This window comes from Paroedura picta, chromosome 8, assembly GCF_049243985.1.
Source record: "Paroedura picta isolate Pp20150507F chromosome 8, Ppicta_v3.0, whole genome shotgun sequence".
Taxonomy (NCBI): domain Eukaryota; kingdom Metazoa; phylum Chordata; class Lepidosauria; order Squamata; family Gekkonidae; genus Paroedura; species Paroedura picta.
The window spans coordinates 85,718,981-85,738,897 of record NC_135376.1 but is presented as its reverse complement, the minus strand read 5'-3'; the positions used below and the strand labels follow the sequence as shown (position 1 = coordinate 85,738,897).

At 43.8% G+C, this 19,917-nt stretch overlaps 1 protein-coding gene across 2 annotated transcripts in view; it reads left to right on the top strand.

The window, feature by feature from the left end:
- The window catches only part of RTKN2 (rhotekin 2), a 45,468-nt gene that overhangs the window by 636 nt on the left and 24,915 nt on the right, over window positions 1-19,917 (top strand). Inside the window, exons 1-3 of one of the 2 annotated variants that reach the window (XM_077350729.1) lie at window positions 2,625-2,702; window positions 4,675-4,835; window positions 9,107-9,165. In XM_077350729.1, the coding sequence (XP_077206844.1) occupies window positions 2,640-2,702; window positions 4,675-4,835; window positions 9,107-9,165 (283 nt within the window). In that variant the 5' untranslated portion in view covers window positions 2,625-2,639. Of the gene's footprint in view, window positions 1-2,624; window positions 2,703-4,674; window positions 4,836-9,106; window positions 9,166-19,917 lie in introns of those variants that run through there. The other variant, XM_077350728.1, reaches the window with a different exon arrangement.

Here is a 19,917-nt window from a genome sequence, read left to right as displayed (position 1 = left end):
ATGAGAGCATAGAATCAAGTAACTTGGGGGGGGGATCAGAGGAAAACTCCCCAACAGAACTGATATGAGTGGAAACACTTTGCCCTAAGGCCAAACTGAGGCTCTCTGCATGTCTATGGGCTACAATTCCCATGAGCAAGTGCTGGCAGGAGCTCATGGAAATTGTAGTCCATGGACATCTGGATAGTCACAGTTTGGCCACCCCTGCTTAAACGGGGTGCTCAAGTAATGTTGTAGAAATGACATTCCTAGATATCGTAAATGATTGTGCACTGGAACAGTTAATCACAGAGCCAACCAGGGAGGTAGTGATCTTTCACTTGGTTCTGAGCAGGTCTGGTTAGAGATGTGGAGGTTGTTACACTGATTGGCAAGTGACCACCGGGCTATTAAGTCCAAGGGACATGATAGAGGTTTATAAAAATTATGCATGGGTTGGAGAGAGCTGACAAATTATTCTCCCCCTCCCAAAATATTAAAACTCAAGGGCATCCGATGAAACTCATGGGCAGTGGATTCAGGACAGACAGAAGGAAATACTATGTTACACAGAGTAATTAAAATGTGGATTTTGCTACCAAAGGATGGAGTGATGACCACAGGAATAAACAGCTTTAAATGGGGTGTTAGATTCATGGAGGATCTGTCTGTCAGTGGCTACTAGCCATGATGACTGAGGGGAACCTCCACTTTCAGAGGCATTCAAACTCTGAATCCAAAAGCCATTTAGCAACATCAGGGGAAGGCATCAGCCTCCATGCCCTGTTGTTGGCCCTCCAGAAAATTGACTACTGTGTGAGACAGGATTCTGGACTAGATGAGCCATTGGTCTGTGTTTACTCACAGCATCATCTCCCAAGCTGGATGTAAAGATCAGTAGCCTTCACTGTGCTGCAAGCCAGTATTGTAGGGCCATGCAGTTCAGTGATACAAACAATTGGCGTTTATGAGGTCACCTGCTGCATCATCCCCTAAGCTAGGAACAGTGCAGGAGAGACAGTTGGTGAGCTGAGACATACTGTCTGGGTCATGCTGCCCTGAGGCTCAGGCAGAGTTGTTGGGCCTTGTCTGTGCTTGCTCCTCTCCACCAGTGGCTGTGTAAGGGTGGTGGCCTAATTGCTCTGTTCAGCCAGTTCTTCCCTGTGTTTCACTGCCCCAGAAAAGCAAACCCTGTTCATACATTACAGAAGTACATCTTTGCAGGTAAGAAAATGTTTGTTTGTGATTTTTAAATTATGAGACCAAATGAGATTACAGCCCAGTATCTGGGCAAATGTGAGTCTTAAATCAGGAGCTTTGCTGCTTTTTGTGCGTAGACTGTAATGTAAGAACTACTTTGTGTGTGTGCAGGAAGAAACTGTGTGTGCTGTGACCCTGTGCAAGTTGTACTGAATCCACGTACAGTGTGCACTTGCCTTTTTGAGCATCAATGCTTTTCAAATATTACAGCCATACATACCAGGAGCATGTGCAATCCACTATGCTCTCAAAACACAATGTAGCAACGTGTCATTTTTCTATGAGCATACAGCTTTGATGCTTTGAGTATGATATTCCCCTTACCAACTGAAACTGTTTGTACCTGGTTGCATCAGCATTGCGGGCTCCTGGCCCTATTGAAATGTAGGCTTACAATAGCATAGGTACATGTATGTGCATGGTTTATACATGTGTTCAGTGTATACAAGTGTACAAGTCCACTGTGCTTTGTTTCTTCCCCAGCACTTCTGTGGCTGTTTGTGGACGACCTATCTTTCAAGGAAATGTTCTGTTTTCTTCCTTCATCCTTACCCCTGTTTCTGTAAAGAGCCAGTGTGATGTAGTGATTAGGATCTGGGAGACCAAGAACAGTTTACAAGTATTTTTCTCACAACAACTGTTAGGCTAAGACAGTGACAGGCCCAGTACCTTCCATGGCAACGTGGGGCTTATGAACCTGGGTCCCGCTATTAGTCCCCATAATCAAACTTCAGCTCCATGGGGTCAATGAAGTAAGGAAGAAATCTGGCCTTTTCTTAAAAATTAAAAAGACAAAAATAATGACCACTGCAAAAAACAGACATGTCACAATAACAACTGATGGTGAAGAGATCGAATACATTCAATAATTCATATTTTTTAAAATCATAAACTCATGTGAGTGGTGATTGCGGAATGGAAATAAAATATCAAATTGCTCTGTGTCGCTCAGCAATGATGTACTGAACATGGAAATGCAAGAACATAAGCTTGACTACATTAGTTAGATCTATCATATTTCCAATAGCCACTTACAGCTGTGAAAGTTGGATGATGAAAAAAATCGGACAAGAGAGGAATTGATTCATTTGAACTCTGTTGTTGGAGAAGGCTTCTGTAGGTTCCATGGACAGCAAAAGTCACAAACACTACAGCACATAAAGTCTGACATTTCACTGATAGGCAAAATCACGAGACTCCGGCTCACTTACTTTGGCCATATCATATGATCCAAGTCAATGGAGAAAGCAATTCTGCTAGGATTGGTGAGTGGAAAAAGGAAACCAGGCCAATTGGAATGGGCACCGGCCAGAACATTGCACGGCTGAGGGAGGCGGTGCAGGATTGGGGATTGTGGCAACAGCTGTGCCATGGGATCACCAGGAGTTGGACATGACTGAATGGCTGATGACAACAACATCTATGAACAACTCTTCTCTGTAATCAATGTCCATCAAGCAAAAGTATGTTCTCAGCTTCCAGATATGCACCTAAACAACATATACTGAAGATTGCTAAAGCACAAATGTTGACCAGAGTTTGATTCTCACGCCCCAGGCACTTTTAGCTCAGGCTGAATCCTGGTGCATCCTTGCTTCCCTTAGACCGTTTATGCACTGGAGGTTTCAAGCTGGGCTGCAGGCTGGATTATTAGTCATGGCAGATTGCCCAACCTCTTCCTGCACCCACACAGGGGAGCATTTGGACTGGTGTACCTCATCTGCCCCCGAATTGTGCTCCTGCATGGGAGCTGGGGCAGTGAAGTTCCCAGTGCGTAAACGGTCTTATGGTGTCACTGACTATATATTGTTCAAGAAGTGCATTGAATAGCAGGTGCATTCAGTACAGTGGCCTAAAGCTTCAAAATGCATTGCAGCACACAGTTTGGGAGATTCTCAAGTATACCACATATGCATAGTATGGCTTTTGCAGGTACTGAATTGTTCTAATGGGGGAACAAGTCTTTAAGTGATAGTGTTAATTTGGGAAAGGGAAGGCAAAGGTGATATTAGTTTCTTGTGTTAAAGAAGGAGGGATAAGGGCAGAAAAGTTAGGTGGTTCTAGGACAGTTAAGTAGGGCATGTAAGGTAACAGTTTTGTATATGGTAGGTTAGAATGAAAACTGTTTACGTGCAATTGATAGCAAGAGTTGTACCACTGTCGTTTTCCCCCAATCTCTCTCTCTCTTTTTAGCAGTCAGAATCTTAGTAATTTCTGCAGAGCCTGTCTTATGGCTGAGAACATGGATGAACTGAATTTATACTGGCATCCCTTCTCTTCTCTCTTGGTTCCCCCACCTCTTATTCTTATATTGCCCCCAGTCAGAATAGCTGGTAGACTGTGTTCAGGCAGGTGAGGAAGAGAGGGAGTTTGGGTTTTTTAATTGTTTCTATGATCGTATCTTACTATTATAAACTGCCCCAAGCCTGCTTGCAGGGAGGGGCGGTATAAAAATTAAATAAATAAATATTTCAGTGGTTGACTATTGTTATAAAAGTAGAAAGACTGGCACACGCAGAAAATGTTAAAATGTGGGTACCATGTTTCAGTTAAAGTTAAGCACTAGAATAGAAGACTATTAAAGCAAGTTATTATACCATATAAGAGTATTCAGATTAGGTGCTTGGTCTTCAGTTACAGAACCTAAAGATTTAATGTGTGATGTGATTCTCCCGACCCACAAAAGTTTCTGAAATCTCTCCTGAATTTTTTTCTGAAATCTTAATGTAGGGAAAACTGCATGTACCATCAAGTGGGAAAGCAGGTCGATGTTTCTGTTGCTAGGAATATGTGCCTTGAGAATACAATTATTGTAGCATAGGAAGCTTATGCTGGGAATAGCATTGCCAGGTCAGGGTTGGAATTTGTGGAGTGGAAGGACTTTGTCAGGGTATAATATAGAGTCCTCCCTCCAAAGCAGCTATTTTATCCAGGAGAACTGATCTTTATCGTCTGGAGATCAGTTGTAATAGCAGGAGATCTCCAGACCCCACCTGGAGGTTAGAAACACTTGCTGGGAGTGACTCCATACTGTAGAACCTGCGGGTTCTATAGCACCCATAATTCCCACTGCCAAGAAGGAGCCTGATTGATTAATGGGAGACTTTGAAAAAATAGCTCCTTCATGTCTTTTTCAGCACTGAGAATATCACTAAAAAGAATTCCTTGTTATTTCAGCACAAGCATCTGCATTCATCAACCGCCTTTACAACTATCTGTTTTAATGTAGCTTAAAAGATAAAACTCCTAATGGTGCCTTATTGACAAACTGCAGGTCTGAGATATTTACTGTCACTGTTGTTTAACAAAATGCCTCTGGCTTCTGCACATAATGAAATCATTAACTGTTTCTATTTTAACTGAGGTTGTTCTGTCATAATTCTAGCATTTGGGATTTATTTAACAGCAATTTGTTTTTGTTTGTTTTTTATTTAGGCCTGCAGCATTCAAGAAAAAATTGACTTTGAAATGCGAATGCGAGAAGGGATTTGTAAACTGCTTGCTGTGACTACGCAGAAAGACCAGACATTGCATGCTGTGAAAAACCTGATGGTCTGTAATGCTCGCATCCTGGCCTACAAGACGGAGCTACAGAGGTAAGAGAGAGAGTTGACCGTACATAGAAATAGAGGACAGTCAGTAACAATTTGTGTTTTCTTGCAATGAGATTTCAAATGTTTAACATGTAGCATAATTGAAGGTTTGTCCCCTATAGTTTTGGGCATTCTGGATGCATTTTGCAGGGCTGCAAATAAGCTTTTAAGACCTTTGAGTCTTCTTGAGAAGGGATGTGCACCTCAAAACAAAAACAAAATCCATGTTTTTCAGATCCAGGAGGCCAAAAAATATTGGTACTTCTGGTTATCTAGGTTCCAAGTACCAGTTTGGTATTTGGAGCAGGGTGTTTTGTTTTTCAGAATTCTGATAATATTTGTTTCCATTATTTCTCTGTGGGGAATCTTTCTGGAAGAATAGTTCTTTGAGGAAACTGCACCAACATTCCAACAGCCCTGCTAGTGCCTGTCTTTTCATTAGCTCCCAAGTTTCAAGTAAATGGGGCCAAGAGGTTCAATTCTATGGTCCCCTGAACTAGATTCTACCAGTTAGGCTCCATCGTTTCCTATGGAAAGGTAAATGCCATGCTTTCTACAGAGCCAAAGACACAAGAGCAAGCAAAGCAACTTCTAGCCAAAGGCAGACAGAATCAACAAACTCAAAGAACCAATGCTGAACCAGGCAATTCTGGCAGAAGCATGGACAATGTGAGAAGCCTGATGCAACACATGTGAAGTCCAATAATTCAAGCCAGTGGTAATCTAAGCTAATGTCAAACTGGAGAATCACCGATAGGAATGTAAGCCCGACAAATGTAAAATTAGAAAATCTTAATCAATGTGCAAACCAGGAATCAATAGCAATGTCAAACCCAAACTATAAATCCAACACAAACCAACTGAAGCAAAGAATACCATGTTGCAAGACCTACAAAACCCATTTCAAAGGACAGAATCAAAGCCAAAGCAGCTTAGTAACCAAGCCCTCAGAAGACACTGACAAACAGAAAAAATAAAGAGTTGTGGAACCTTAAAATGCTGACTTCCAGTTGCTGCCAAATATTTCTGGGATTCTTCCGGACCAATTTTTTGGAACTCCAAAAAATCTAGTACCATCCAGAGATTTGATTATATCCAGAAATCCTGACAAGTTATTTTTTAGGATATATATTCAGACCCAGTATATCTGAATGCACATCCCTACCTGACACCATGTAAGTACATTCCAGAATATTCACAAATGTCTTAACTATTGACAGTTCTTAATCTTTGTTAATCTTAACACCTTTACATCCCAGGGCTAGCATGTTGTAGTGGTTAAGAGCAGCAGCTTCTAATTTAAAGAGCCAGGTTTGATTCCCCTGCTCCTCCACATGCAGCCAGCTGAGTGACCTTGGGCCAGTCACAGTCCTGATAGCGCTGTTCTGATCAAGCAGTCCTGTCAGAGCTCTCTCAGCCTCACCTACCTCATAGGGTGTCTGTTCTGCGGGGAGGAAGGGAAGATTATTATAAGCCATTTTGAGATGCCTTCAGACAGTGAAAAGTGGAATATAAAACTGATAATCCCCACATTCAGAACTTCAAGCAGCTTACAAAATAAACACCAACATATAATTTAAACACGGAATGAGCTAGGCCACTGGACCCAGAACCATCCCAGAGCCACAAGCTGTGGGCCAAGGACCCTTTGGCTTAAGTCTCTGGCCTTGCTGAGGCTTAAATACCTGTAAAAAAGAGGGAACAAAAACTCTACTCAAATCTCACTCATCTGGCAGAGACGTTCCCTCAAATCCTTCCCTGCTCTTGGCAAGCAGATACACGAAGCTTCCATACTTGAGTCAGACCGTTATTCCATCTAGCTTGGTATTGCCTGTTCTGACTGGCAGCAGCTCTCCACAGTTTCAGGACGTGTATTTCCCAGCACTTGCTACTTCCACTCTTTGAAACAGAGATGCCAGGAACTGAATGACATTTGTTTTACATGCCAAGCAAATGCTCTACCTCGGACCCTTGTGGGTCTTGCATAGTTCAAGGAGGTAGGGTTAAGGGATGACTGGAAGAGTCTAGTGTCAGCAAAGGAATTTGATGCTGATTAGATGGGTGTCACAGGGGCAGGCCACTTAAAGGAGGTGCTGATGGGAAATGGGTGATAATCCCATTTTGGAATAAAGACACTTATTGTGGGAAAGTGGCTACCTTTTCAGATGGAGCCTTTGAAGGGCATTTATCCCTCTTATGCAAGGAGTGTGTAGATGGAAATCCCTAGAAGGACACATTGCAGGTGGGTCAAGCATTATTTCCTCTATAAATTTTGTGTTCCTTGATCTAACGGAAATGTTTTCTGGCTAATTCTTCCTTGTTTACATTTGTTGCAGTTGTCAAGCCTTGCATACCTGATGAGTCTAAAGGATCTCATATTGTGCAGATGCAAAAATATCTCCTTTCTTTAATGCTGTTAAAGTTGAAAAATGCAATGGTCTCATTACAGAGGCAGTGTGGGGCTCATGGTAATTGTAGTCCATGGATGGAGATCCATAATTTGGCAACCCCTGGTCTAGTGGTTAAGCCTGGGTTCAAATGCCCATAATGTTCGCTGGCTGACATTTTGTCGCAGGCTGACCTACTTGGCTGGTTTGATCTCAGTATAAGATGGAGGAGGAGAGAGTTATGTATGTCACCTTGAGCCCCTTGGAGGGAAAGACAGGAGCTATTGTGATAGATGGGAAAGCTCATTAATGCTGCATGACACACATAAGAGCACTTTAACTATTAACTGCTCAAGAACAGGTTTCTCTGACTCCTGTGTGGCTGGATGGGTATAAAAGGGTCCCAGCCATGAGGTTGGAGGTTGACTGCATAGTGAGCACTTAGGGGGAGGGGTCAGTTTCCTTCAAAAGGATCTCCTCCAGAGCAGCATACACTCATAGAATGAAGCTATGTGTTAAGTGTTATCCCAGAAACACACGGGGCATTAAATTATTACCTCTCCCTTCCTTTACCTGTCCAGTTAAGGAAGGGAGAGGTAATAATTTTTCTGGAAGAAAACAGAACCCATTGTGTAAACCACAAATGTGGTCTCAGAACTGTTTTGGTAGAATTGTTTTGGCTGTTGCATTTACAGTGGCTCTCTAGGGATGACATATTGTGCATTTGGTGGGCTAAACCATTGGGAAAGTTGAGCATATCTCTTAGGGTCCTTTGCAGTGCTTAATAGGGTTCTTAACCTTGTCTGTAATTTCTTTCTCAAAAATGATTAATTGGTGCCATCTGCTGGTCAGTTTAGTTAACTGCATAAGCTTTTTGTTTGTTTGCTTTGTGCTGTCAGGTCACAACTAATTTATGGTACCCCTGTAGGGTTTTCTAAGCAAGAAGCATTCAGTGTTGGTTTGCTGTTTTGCCTGTCTTTGTGTCATGACCCTGATTTGGATGGAGGTCTCTCACCAAAATACTAGCCAGGGCCAATTTATGAAACCCTTGATGGCCCTGGAACAGTTTCCTGATTGGGTGGGAGTTAATTTTTTATATATTTTTAAACTAGTTAAATATTCTTCAGGTGATATGACCATATAAGGTCATGTTGGCCCTTCCCCATTCCCAAAATGTCTAATAATGGGCCTTAAGGTGGTGGGAAAGTTGGGGCCCTGGGTAGGTGTGTCCACAGCTATGGCTTCCCAACCATATTCTGCATGATTGCACCACTTCTGGGATTTCTCAAAGCCTGAAGATTGTTTCAGGGGTTTCTCAATGGTAAAAAAAGTTAAGAAAGGCTTCTCTAACCTGCCTCCCAGGATGGTTATGAATGTCACATGGAGGAGGGGGAAATGATGTTAGCTGCTTTGGGTACTCATTCTGGAGAAAAGTGGGGCATACATATCTTAATAAACATTTAGTAGCCCTAGAATTATTTTAGGCTCAAGTGGTTTTGACCTTTCTATTTATGCATTTCTTTCTGTTAAGGGGGAGGTAAGTTAGTTGCTAAAGGACTCTTAATCTCTAAAAGACTTAGCTACCTTTATGGCTGCAAAGCAAAAAGAGGATAACAAGTAGAGCAACTCTTCCAGAGCCCAAACCTTTGGGTTCTCTTTAGGCTCACAACTCTGGAAAAATAGAAGATAACACAAAAGCACAACTGGGTGGAGGAGCTGTTTAGCAACCACAACAACAAAACTTTTCTATCTTAGTTTGCAAATGAAGCTTCCAGGAGATACTTGGATGCCCATTAATCTAATCTCTAAGCTACTCTTGAATGAAAGGAGAATGTAGAGAAAAGTTCATTACTTGATTTAATTCGAATTGTTGGTTTCTTTTGTCAGGTGTCCAGATTTTGCTGCTAAAAGCCGTGAAGCTTGTAAGGGCAAGGTTGCCATATCAGGTATGTTTCTTTTCCTATATTTTGGAACCTTTACAAAGGTCAAGGTTCTCTCTCAAGCAACAGATTGCAGTGCAATACCTTTTTATTGAAATACTTTATTCCGTCTTCTTTATTTTACTCTGAACTTTCTGAACATGGGGAAACCCTTTATTATCAAATCCATTTGGAAGTTAAAGTTCTTTTTTATACCTTGATTGTAGACACTTTTTATTGGGTTTTATGGAGAAGATCCAGAGTTGTGTACTGGTGAGAACGTCCAACTAGGATCTGGGAGGTCCAGATCTGTCACCCCTCCATGATGGAAGCTTCCTGCCTAACCTTGAGCTAGTTACACAGTCAGCCAAAGCTGCCTCACATGGCAGCAATGAAGATAAAGCAGGGAAGAGGAGAATGTTGTAAGCCAGTTCGGGTACTCATTGGGGAGGAAAGCAGGCAATAAGTGAAGTAAATAAATGACTGTACCATGATAATAAAATAAGTGGAGAAGCGATGGGAGTACTGAAGATGAATATAATATTACTGTGTTTGAAAATGGAAATAATTTTACCGGGATTATAGAATATGAAGTCTCCAGTTATCCGGCTTCGTGATCAAAATACCTGTAATAACAGTCATTATCTTAGTCTATTCCTATAATGGGATAATGGTGGTGTGATATGAGAAGAACTAGTGTGACAGCCACTACTGGATAGGGGTGATTTTGTCTCTGGAAACATTGTCTTAGACCAGGATCCCCAACCTTTCTGAGCCTGCAGCAGGGGTTTGCATTCAGTATATCCAAGCTGAAAAAAATAGCCGAAAAATACCTTATGTGTATTCTCCGAGTATTCTTTAAGCTGGATATATATTCGGGCTGAATTTCAGCTATCCAGAATGCCCACCCCTGAAAAATCCTGAGTATGTTCAGGATTTTTCGGGACAGCCAGATGAATGTAAGCCTTCCGGATGAACTTGCCAATTGTGGATGGTGTTTAAAGGGATAGCGAGCCTTTAAATGCCGTAGTGTTCACTTGACAGTGCCTCAGCTCAGCCTGTGGGGGAGAAGTCTCCCCATTGGATTGTCTCCTTCACAGCCTTTGTTGGGCCTATTTAGCCCAGTTTAGACCAGGCCACCAAGTCTGTGGGGAGAGTTCTCCCCACAAGAACTGTTCTTTTATGAGCTCTGTTGGGCAGTCTGGTTTAAACTGGGCTGCCCAGCAGAACCTGGCTGGAGGTGCCCTCAAAGCCAAGTCTGTGTGCAACAGAGGGAGACCTCTCTGCTGCACACAGTTTCTGGGGACAGCTTCTCCTGCGGGGGGGGGGGGGTACACCATGCTGCAGGAGAAGCTACAGAATGTCAGGAAGCAAGGTTATACATGACTTGGTCAGAAGCTTCTCAGTGTTTCAGGCAGAAGTTTTTTTTTTACTTATTGCTTTTTAAGATGAACATGCAGTTTTCATTTTATTTTTTTGCAAATATACATAGCTTACCCTCAGCCACTCAGTGGCATTTAGAAATCCTCCTGGGGAAAAGTGCCATCTGGCTCTCCCACCTTCTAAAAACACTTAGTGGGCACCACAGCAACCGTGAATGCCATGTTGGCGAGCCCTGTTCCAGACATCTGCATTGCTTATGGTGACAAAATAATATTCAGGGCCTTATCCTCCAAACTGTATGATTCTGCAGCAAAAAGTTTTGGCTTTGAATATTTGTATACTGTAATTTGTGTGTGCAGGTAGAACAAAAAGAAGTGAGGTATCTAGTTCAGTGAATTACTTCTGCAAGAGTATATATTTTAGGGAATGTACAGGTCTTGCATTCCAAACCTTGGTTTCAAATGAATCAATTTGGAAGTGAGGCATATTGTTTCAAATAAAGTACATTCACCTGAATATTATTCATTTTCAGCACTTGTATCCCACCATTCTGCCCCATCAGGGCCATCAAGGATGTTTACAATAAAAATAAACATAATAAAAAATCAGAGCTAAAAATAAGTATAAGGCAACTAATTAAAACATAAGGCATGCAGGAGGGCTCATTTAGGGAGTCCTATTTACAAATTATAGAGCCTCTTGTGGCGCAGAGTGGTAAGCAGCCGAATTGCTGTCTGAAAGCTCTGTTCAAGAGGCTGGGAGTTCGATCCCAGCAGCTGGCTCAAGGTTGACTCCTTCCAAGGTCAGTAAATGAGTACCCAGATTGCTGCTGGGGAGTAAAACAGTAATGACTGGGGAAGGGAATGGCAAGTATTGAGTCAGGGTCAGACATGGTGCTTGCACAAGGGATACCTTTACCTTTATTTACAAGTTACAGTGGACATACTTACAATCCATTTACAGTGTATGCTTGATTTTTCTTTAAGCATGCACTGAGTAATTCTCATGTTCTACTCAACACATCTACAGCAGCCCAGATCAGGTTCAGTGTTTTGGTATTAACCTTTAAGGCCATCCATGGTCTGAGCTCCACATACCCACGGGACTGCCTACCTCCTTATGCCCCACGCAGGGCTCTTCGCTCTGTGGGTGTAAATCTGTTGGAGGTCTCTGGCCCAAGGGAGGTATGCCTGGCCTTCACCAGGGCCAGGGTCTTTTCAGTCCTGGCCCCAACCTGGTAGAATGAGCTCCCGGGAGAGCTGAGGGCCCTGACAGAACTTTCACAGTTCCACAAGGCCTGCAAAATGGAGCTCTTCCACCAGGGTAAGATCTGGGCGCCTCCCTGAATTGCCAGATCATTGGGCCTCCTGTGATCACCCTCTTGAGGTAGTGTTAAGAGAGCAGGGAGAAGGAGTTTTATCGCTGCCAGGGTGAGTTTTAATGGAGAGTTTTGTGATTTTTAAGGGGTTTTACTGTAAGAGAAAGCTGTTACCCACCTTGAGCCACTGTGCGGTAGTAGCGGGCTATAAATTTAATTAATTAATTAATTAATTAATTAATGTGTGACAGAAACCTAATTTCTATTCATGTAGTGGTTCCTGATTTCATTTGTCAAGTGAATGCTCATTGGCTCATTTGAATAAAGTGAATGCTCATTGGCTCATTTGACAGAGATACAGAGAGAGCCGCTCCTGCTGCGACCGAGGGAGGGAGAGAGAGACAGAGAGAACTGCCCCAAACTGCACACCAGCCCTTCTTCCCTCGTAATTACTTGCTATGCCTTCTGCTGCAAGGCATGCAGTGAGAGGGAGGGAGAGAGAAAACACACACACACACACACACACACACACAGTGACCTGCACCTCCTAGTGTCCCCTGGGTCCTAGGGCCATTGCATTTGTGCTTGCAATGGGCTTCCTTGCTAGTATATGTGTTCCCTCTTATTAAAACAGTTAGGGGTGTTGGGGTGGGCTGTGTCCATGATCAAAACTCCCAGATTGGCCCCTTGGCCCCGGACTGACAAGCAGAGAAGCCAATCGGAAGGCGCAAAGCACCTTCCGATTGGGCCCTCAACAGGACAGACCAGAGTTCCAGGGCAATCTGGAGACATGGCTGCCAGTCTGCTCCTGACCACCACAGGGAGAGGAGGTCAGCAGGGCTGCCAAGGGGGATGAGAACAGAGGCCTGGACAGGATGCACCAGCCCTTTTAGTCCCAAGGCTGTCCTAACTGTCATGTCCAACTGCAACTTTCCCTCAGAACCCTGACAGAGCTGGCAGGAGGCTGGTGAGTACGCTCCCTCCCCCCTCCCTTCAGGCCTGCTTTGAAGGAGCCTCTGACGGCCCCTGACTGAGGGGAGGGAAGGCATTTCCAAGAGCAATGCAGGGGAGCCTGAGGGCATTGCTTTTTTAAGGGGGGGGATTTCCCCTTCTGCCAAACAGTTGACTGACAGGGAGGCCACAGAAAAGCCCCTTCTCACTTAAAATACTGCTCTGGCCGGGGATTAGGCACAGCCAAGCCATGTGTCTTTCTTCTTTACAACTCTCTGCAGATTTGAGGCCTACTGCACAGCGTTGTTCTGCAGACGAAACTGGGTCTTTTGTATCCTGTTTCATCTGCACAACAACCCTGTGCAGCAGGCCTCAAGTCTTTCAATTCAACAACAACCTGTGTGGGAGGCCTTAAATGTTTCTTCTCTACCACAACCCTGTCTAAAGTAGCCCTTTCTGCCTGGGGAGCTGATCTTTATACTTTACAGGTGAGCTGTAATTCCAGGAGCTCTCCAGGCCCCACCTGGAGGTTGGCTACACCTGGGTTGGAAATATTCCTGGAGGTTTGGAGGTGGGACTTTAAAATTGTACAATGCCTCAGAGTCCAGCCTTCAAAGAAGGCATTTTTGCCTGCAGTTGGGAGGGAGTGGTACAGGTGTGTCCCTCCTGGGCTATGGGCTATGGCCAGCCCTTACCAGCAACTGTTTGTATTCTGGAGCACAGACAGGCAGACCAGTATCAGTCCTGTGAGTCTGGAAAGTGCAGGAAGATCTAAATAAATATTTACAGCCTGAAACTGTAAATAGTGAACAAGTAAATGGCTGGAGACACATGGGAACTGACTTGACTATTTCCAACCTTGGCCTAACAAATAAAAAACCAGTATAAAAAAATCTTACTAAGGTCAAGACTGCCGTGCACAGAGAGTCTTCCTTTTAGGGTTGCCAGCTTCCCTGTGAGGCTCTCTACCCCACCTCCCTCATCTGGAGTCTGCTATGGGGAGAGGAAGGGAAGACGATTGGAAAATGCTTTGAGACATCTGAGGCCTGCTGGGTCACTGCGGCCCATTCCCAGTTAGACCTCTCACACCCCCACATACCTCACAGGTTGACTATTGTGGGGAGACGAACGGAAAAGGTGTTTGTAAACCGCTTTGAGACTCCTTTGGGTAGTAAACAACGGTACAAAAATCCGTTCTTCTAAGGAACAACCATGAAAGAAGCATGTGGGCACATAACATTTTGTTAACAGTGAAAAAATGGAAAAGAAGGAACAGGGTGGACACCTGTGTACTGTGACTACCCCATGTATATTAGGGCAGAGGGGCATTTCAGTGTCTGTGGCCTAATTCACACAAGAAGGGAAATGATACAGAACGGGGGGGGGGGGGGATTGGTTGCCATGTAATCTTCCCCTAAGAAGAATCTCCAGTCCGATTTTCCCTTCACATATCTGAGGACATGGCTCTGGAAAGCTCATCTGTAACCACTATGCCACAATTCCCAAAGGTCAGTCCTCTCCCACACTCAACGAACATTCCACACCACAGGTTCTTGACACCCATATCTCCACACCGATGCCCTCATTTGCCACCACGCCACCACAACCTCCCACACAACACACACATTCAACCCCATGCCCTCACAGACTGGACAACTCCTCCCCTTCTTCCCACTGCCAAGCTCTAGCTCCCATTGTATTCTTGGATACAACGGGCTTTGCCCCTAGTATAATATAATCTTTATTCTTGTATCCCACCCTTCCTGGTAGCTCAGGGCAGGTAACAACACAAGTTAAACAAAACAATCACAATTAACAATTGCCCTCACACATTTGTTTTATGCCTCTTAATAATAAGTTCTTACAGCTTTATCACTTAAGCCTGATTTATTTCTCAAATTGTATCTTTCCATACGTTCCTAGTATTGAGTGGAGGTGAAGGGCTGTTGAGCATTGACTAGCAAAAGATAATAAATGGGTTCCAAAGAACATGAAAAGCATCTGCACTCGATATTTTTGCTAATATAATCTGATGAGTTGATTTTTCCACCAGAATTATATTGCTGGTACAACATATTAATTGTCATTTTTTTGTAGACTTCTAATGCTAAGATTTGACAGACCTTGCTGCTGTTTTTTATTTTAAAAAATATCAATGATTTATGTGCCTGTTTCTTTTTTCTCCTGTGAATAAATTTAACAAAGCTACATACAGATCAGGTATTAAATGTAATTTCAGAATTTTACTGCTTAATTTTACAGCAAGTCGTTTTGCAGACAAAGTTTCATTACTCCGCTACAACCTTCCCCCCAGAATTAATACAATAAGGGAACTGGAGGCCCATTGGACATCTCAGAAGGAATTACTTGATGGCTTCAGGCGGCTCTCTTTAACCGAAGTTGACAAGCTGCTGGGTGCGGTGAGGGCAACCACATGCTCTCTTGGACCCTGTCCTTCCTGGCTCCTTAAGGAGGGCTGACTAGGATAGTGGGTCCCCTCGTGATTATTGTCAACCTCTGCCTGACATTGGGAGAGTTTTCAGAGTGGATGAAAGAGGCAGTTGTTGGCCCCCTGCTGAGGAAACCATGGCTGGATCCATGGGACCTGATCAACTACCACCCCGTCTCATATCTTGCGTTTCTGGGGAAGGTAGTTGAGAGGGCTGCTGTGGACCAGCTCCTAGCATTCATTCTTGGAGGAAATTTCAGTACTTAATCCATTCCAGTCTGGCTTCTGACCTGGCCATGGGGTAGAGATGGTTCTGGTTGTCCTTACGGATGATCTCCAGCGCCATCTGGATAGAAGCAGGTCAGTGCGCCTTGTGTTGCTTGATCTGTCAGTTGTTAGCCCACCTCCTTACCGGGCTGGAATACAGGGGACAGCCTTGTAGTGGCTTCTTTCTCCAGAACCAAACACAGAGGGTTGCCGTGGGAGATGAACAATCACATAGTTACCAACTGTCATGCGGAATCCTACAAAGGGCAGTCCTCTGTCCTACTTTATTCAACATCGATATGCGTCCTCTGGCCCAGCTGGTCCAGAGCTATGGGATGGCTGATCTAACTCCCCCCCCCCCAATACATTCACCAGTTGTTTGGAAGCAGTGACGGTCTGGCTCAAGCAGAGTTGCTTGAAACTCAACCCTTCCAAGATGTTGTCCTGTGGCTGGGGAGGGAGGGTTCAGGTCAGGAAGCACATCTTCCCAGCTTCAACAGGGTGCAGTTGGAGATTGCACCACTAGCCAAAAATCTAGGGGTGACCTTTGATGTTTCCCTTTCTATGGAGGCTCAGGTCACAAAGATAGCCAAGATGGCATTCTACCACCTACACCAAGCAAGGCTACTATTGCCCTACCTGGCCCAGGAACACCTAGCTTCTTTGATCCATGTGATGGTCAACTCCAGTCTAGACTTCTTTAACTTTCTGTATGCTGACCTGCCCTTATCCTTGACCTGGAAGTTGCAGCTGATACAAAATGCAGCTGCAAGGGTCTTCATTAAAACATCAAGGAGGGTCTATATCCATCCTGTGCTGTGGCAGCTGCATTGGTTGCCAATGGTATTCTGGATCAAGTTTAAGATTTTGGTTTTGACCTTCAAGGCCATTCACGGTCAGGACCTGGCATACCTGAGAGACCACCTGTCTCCTTATGCCCTTAGCAGGGCATTACACTCTACGAATCTAAACAGGCTAGTGATCCCTGACTCAAGGGAGGTCTGCCTGGCCTCAACCAGGGCCAGGGCCTTTTCGATCCTGGTGGAATGAACTCCCTGAAGAACTGACGGCCCTGTTGGAGCTCTCACAGTTCCGCAGGGCCTGCGAGTCCGAGCTCTTCCACCAGGCATTTGGTTGAGGCTGGGTGGCGGAACATCAATCGGATTCTTCCCTCGAACCACCCCACCTTTGGCATTTCCAGCCATTGGATGGCGGGGAAGGGGATTGGTTGGAGTTGTTTATTTCTAGTTTGGTCTTAATTGTACTTTTATTGTTCTGAACTTCCCCAATTTGGCTGTCCAGGAGGGGGTGGCATATAAGTCCAATAATCAATAAATAAGAAGTTACCACCCAAGCTTCAGCTTCTGTATAATTTTAATTTTCTTTTCATAAATAACCTGAAACTACTCCTTCAGTAAGGACTAGTCCAGATTAAAAATGAAGGCATTTAAAGGCCATTAAAATTGCTGTGGCGTGATCAGGTATGTAACAAGATATCTAATTGAGTGAATTTTAATTTAGTTTATCTTTATATTTTCAATTTTTTTCCTTGAACTAATCTATAAACCACAGGATTCCTAGTATTGACATTGTGGATATTCAAAGTTCCGCTGTGAGGCTGCCATTTGTCTAACCTCAGAAAGCAGGGGCCTGAGAAGATCATTGGGAATGTAGTTTTAGGCTTTTCAGGATGACAGAACCCAGCAGGGCTCTTGTAAATCTGACTCTTCTACTTCTGCTGTTAGTGTTCTTTTAAATGTCTTGCCTATTCACTGTTTTTTATGTTGTTAATCATAGAATCATAGAGTTGGAAGGGGCCACACAGGCCATCTAGTCCAACCCCCTGCTCAACGCAGGATCAGCCCAAAGCATCCTAAAGCATCCAAGAAAAATGTGTATCCAACCTTTGCTTGAAGACTGCCAGTGAGGGGGAGCTCACCACCTCCTTAGGCAGCCTATTCCACTGCTGCACTACTCTGACTGTGAAAAATATTTTCCTGATATCTAGCCTATATCGTTGTAGTTTAAACCCATTACTGCATGTCCTTTCCTCTGCAGCCAACGAAAACAGCATCCTGCCCTCCTCCAAATGACAACCTTTCAAATACTTGTTTATTGTATTTATATGTCTCCCTCCCTTGCCGGCTGGTTTGCATATAACATAGGGATAATACAGTATAGTTCAATAAGTCAAATAAATACAAGTAAAACAGGGCATTCAATAATAGTTCAGTAATTTTTTCATATAACAATTCCAACTATAGCAATGTCATTATCCCAGTGTCAACCGGTTAACTGTGGTCCTGTAGGCTGATCAATTTGGGTTCTGTTCATGGTGAGGGGTTTTTGGGGGGCCCAGCAGATGATGTTGGTTCAGTCTACCTCAACCAAATGCCTGGCGGAAGACCTCCATTTTGCAGGTCCTGCGGAACTGCAATAGCCCAGGCCGGGCTTTGATCTCAGGGAGGTCATTCCACCAGTTGGGGGCCAGGATAGAGAAACCTCAAACTTCTTCCTCAAGTATATCACGCCCTTCCAGTTTCATGTAGTGGTTAAGAGCAGTGCCCTGTAGTCTGGAGAGTTGGATTTGATTCCCCCCTTGTCCTCCACATGCAGTCAGTTGGGTGACCTTGAGCCAGTCACAGTTCTCTTTGAGCTCTCTCAGCCTCACCTACCTCACTGGGTGTGGGGAGAGGAAAGGAAGGCTATTGTTAACCGCTTTGAGACTCCTGCGAGTACTGAAAAATGGGCTTAAAAAGTACTGAAAAACTTGCTCATATCCTTTGTCATTTTTTCTGTAACTTTGACTTAATCCTTCATTCCCAAATGACATGTAGCTGACGCATATGTCACTGCCCATTAGCTTTGCCTGACTTTATCTTCCCTTTGATGTAGATTCCCACCCTAGAATCTAAGCTCTTTGGGGAAGGGAACTTCTCTCTTTCTCTCTCTCTCTCTCTCTCTCTCTCTCTGTGAAGTGCTACATATGCTGATGGTGCTATATAAATAATCAACAACTTGAAGCTTATCTGCCTGAATGGAAAATAAAAATCTTTGCTGCCAGGTTTGATTGGTAAGTCTGATAAGTGATTCTTTGGTGAAACGCTAAAGAAAATAACCACTGATGTTTTTTAAAACAGGAAACTAATCCATATTGCCATCATTGTCCATGTCTTTCTGTTTGGAGTAAATTATGTCCTAATCCTGTTGTCGTCCGGATATTTTTTTTTCTTACATTAATATGACCCCAAGAAAAAAGTAACCTGTGGCGCAGCTAAAAACCAAGGCAGGTCTGAGGAAGAGTGTTGTGGGATTTATTGCCAGTTTGAAGTTTTTATAATCTGCTTTGCCGGCTAGAGAATGTTTGCTGATGAATTTGATTGAGATCTAATCTCTTATGACATAAAGCTGGTCACTTCTGCTTTCCTGTATTTTCTCATTTCATTTAAAGGCAAGTTACTTTTTCCAAATACTGTGGACATTTCTTCATCTGAATGCTTTTATCCTTTTTTTCCCCTTCAGTTTATTTAGAAAATATGCAGCATGATAGCATTTTCCAGCATCTGTGTGCTGTGGCATTGAACCAATTTGTTTACTTGTTGGCATTGCAAAAATAGAGTATTCTGTGCATACTCTCCCATGGTTTCAGCCTTGTGGATTGGTATTTTCCTAAAGGGTAGGGAGAAGTTTCTTTGTATTGAGTCAGACTGGTGGCCCAGTTAGCTCAATGGTTGTCTACTCTGATTGGTAGTAGTTTGGTGTAGTGGTTAGGAGAGCCAGTTTGGTGTAGTGGTTAGGAATGCGGACTTCTAATCTGGCATGCCAGGTTTGATTCTGCACTCCCCCACATGCAGCCAGCTGGATGACCTAGGACTCGCCACAGCACTGATAAAGCAGTTCTGACCGAGCAGTGATATCAGGGCCCTCTCAGCCTCACCCACCTCACAGGGTGTCTGTTGTGGGGAGAGGAAAGGGAAGGCGACTGTAAGCTGCTTTGAGCCTCCTTCGGGTAGAGAAAAGCAGCATATAAGAACCAACTCTTCTTCTTCAAGTCTTAGGTAGAGGCCTTCTTCGGCTCTGCTACTTGAAGTTCTTTAACAGAAGTTGACACTTCAATCCTCCCTGAACTGTATTCCTCTGACCTTGAGAGGTTCCCAAGCTGAAGTAGTACCATTATCTTGTGGGGGAGGGTAGACTTCAGTCTACCCACCCCACTCCCACAAGAAAACATGATAATGCAAGTATTTTAGGTGTCTGTAAGGGAGATTCTAACCTGTTTTCAGCTGATGCAATTGTAAAAGAGTGCCAAAAGAACACATGAAAACACCCCCTCCCCTCCCCGGGCAATCGCTTTTATTGGGACTATCCAAAATAACACAACAGTGTGCAAGTGTTCAGGTTCTCTGGAACT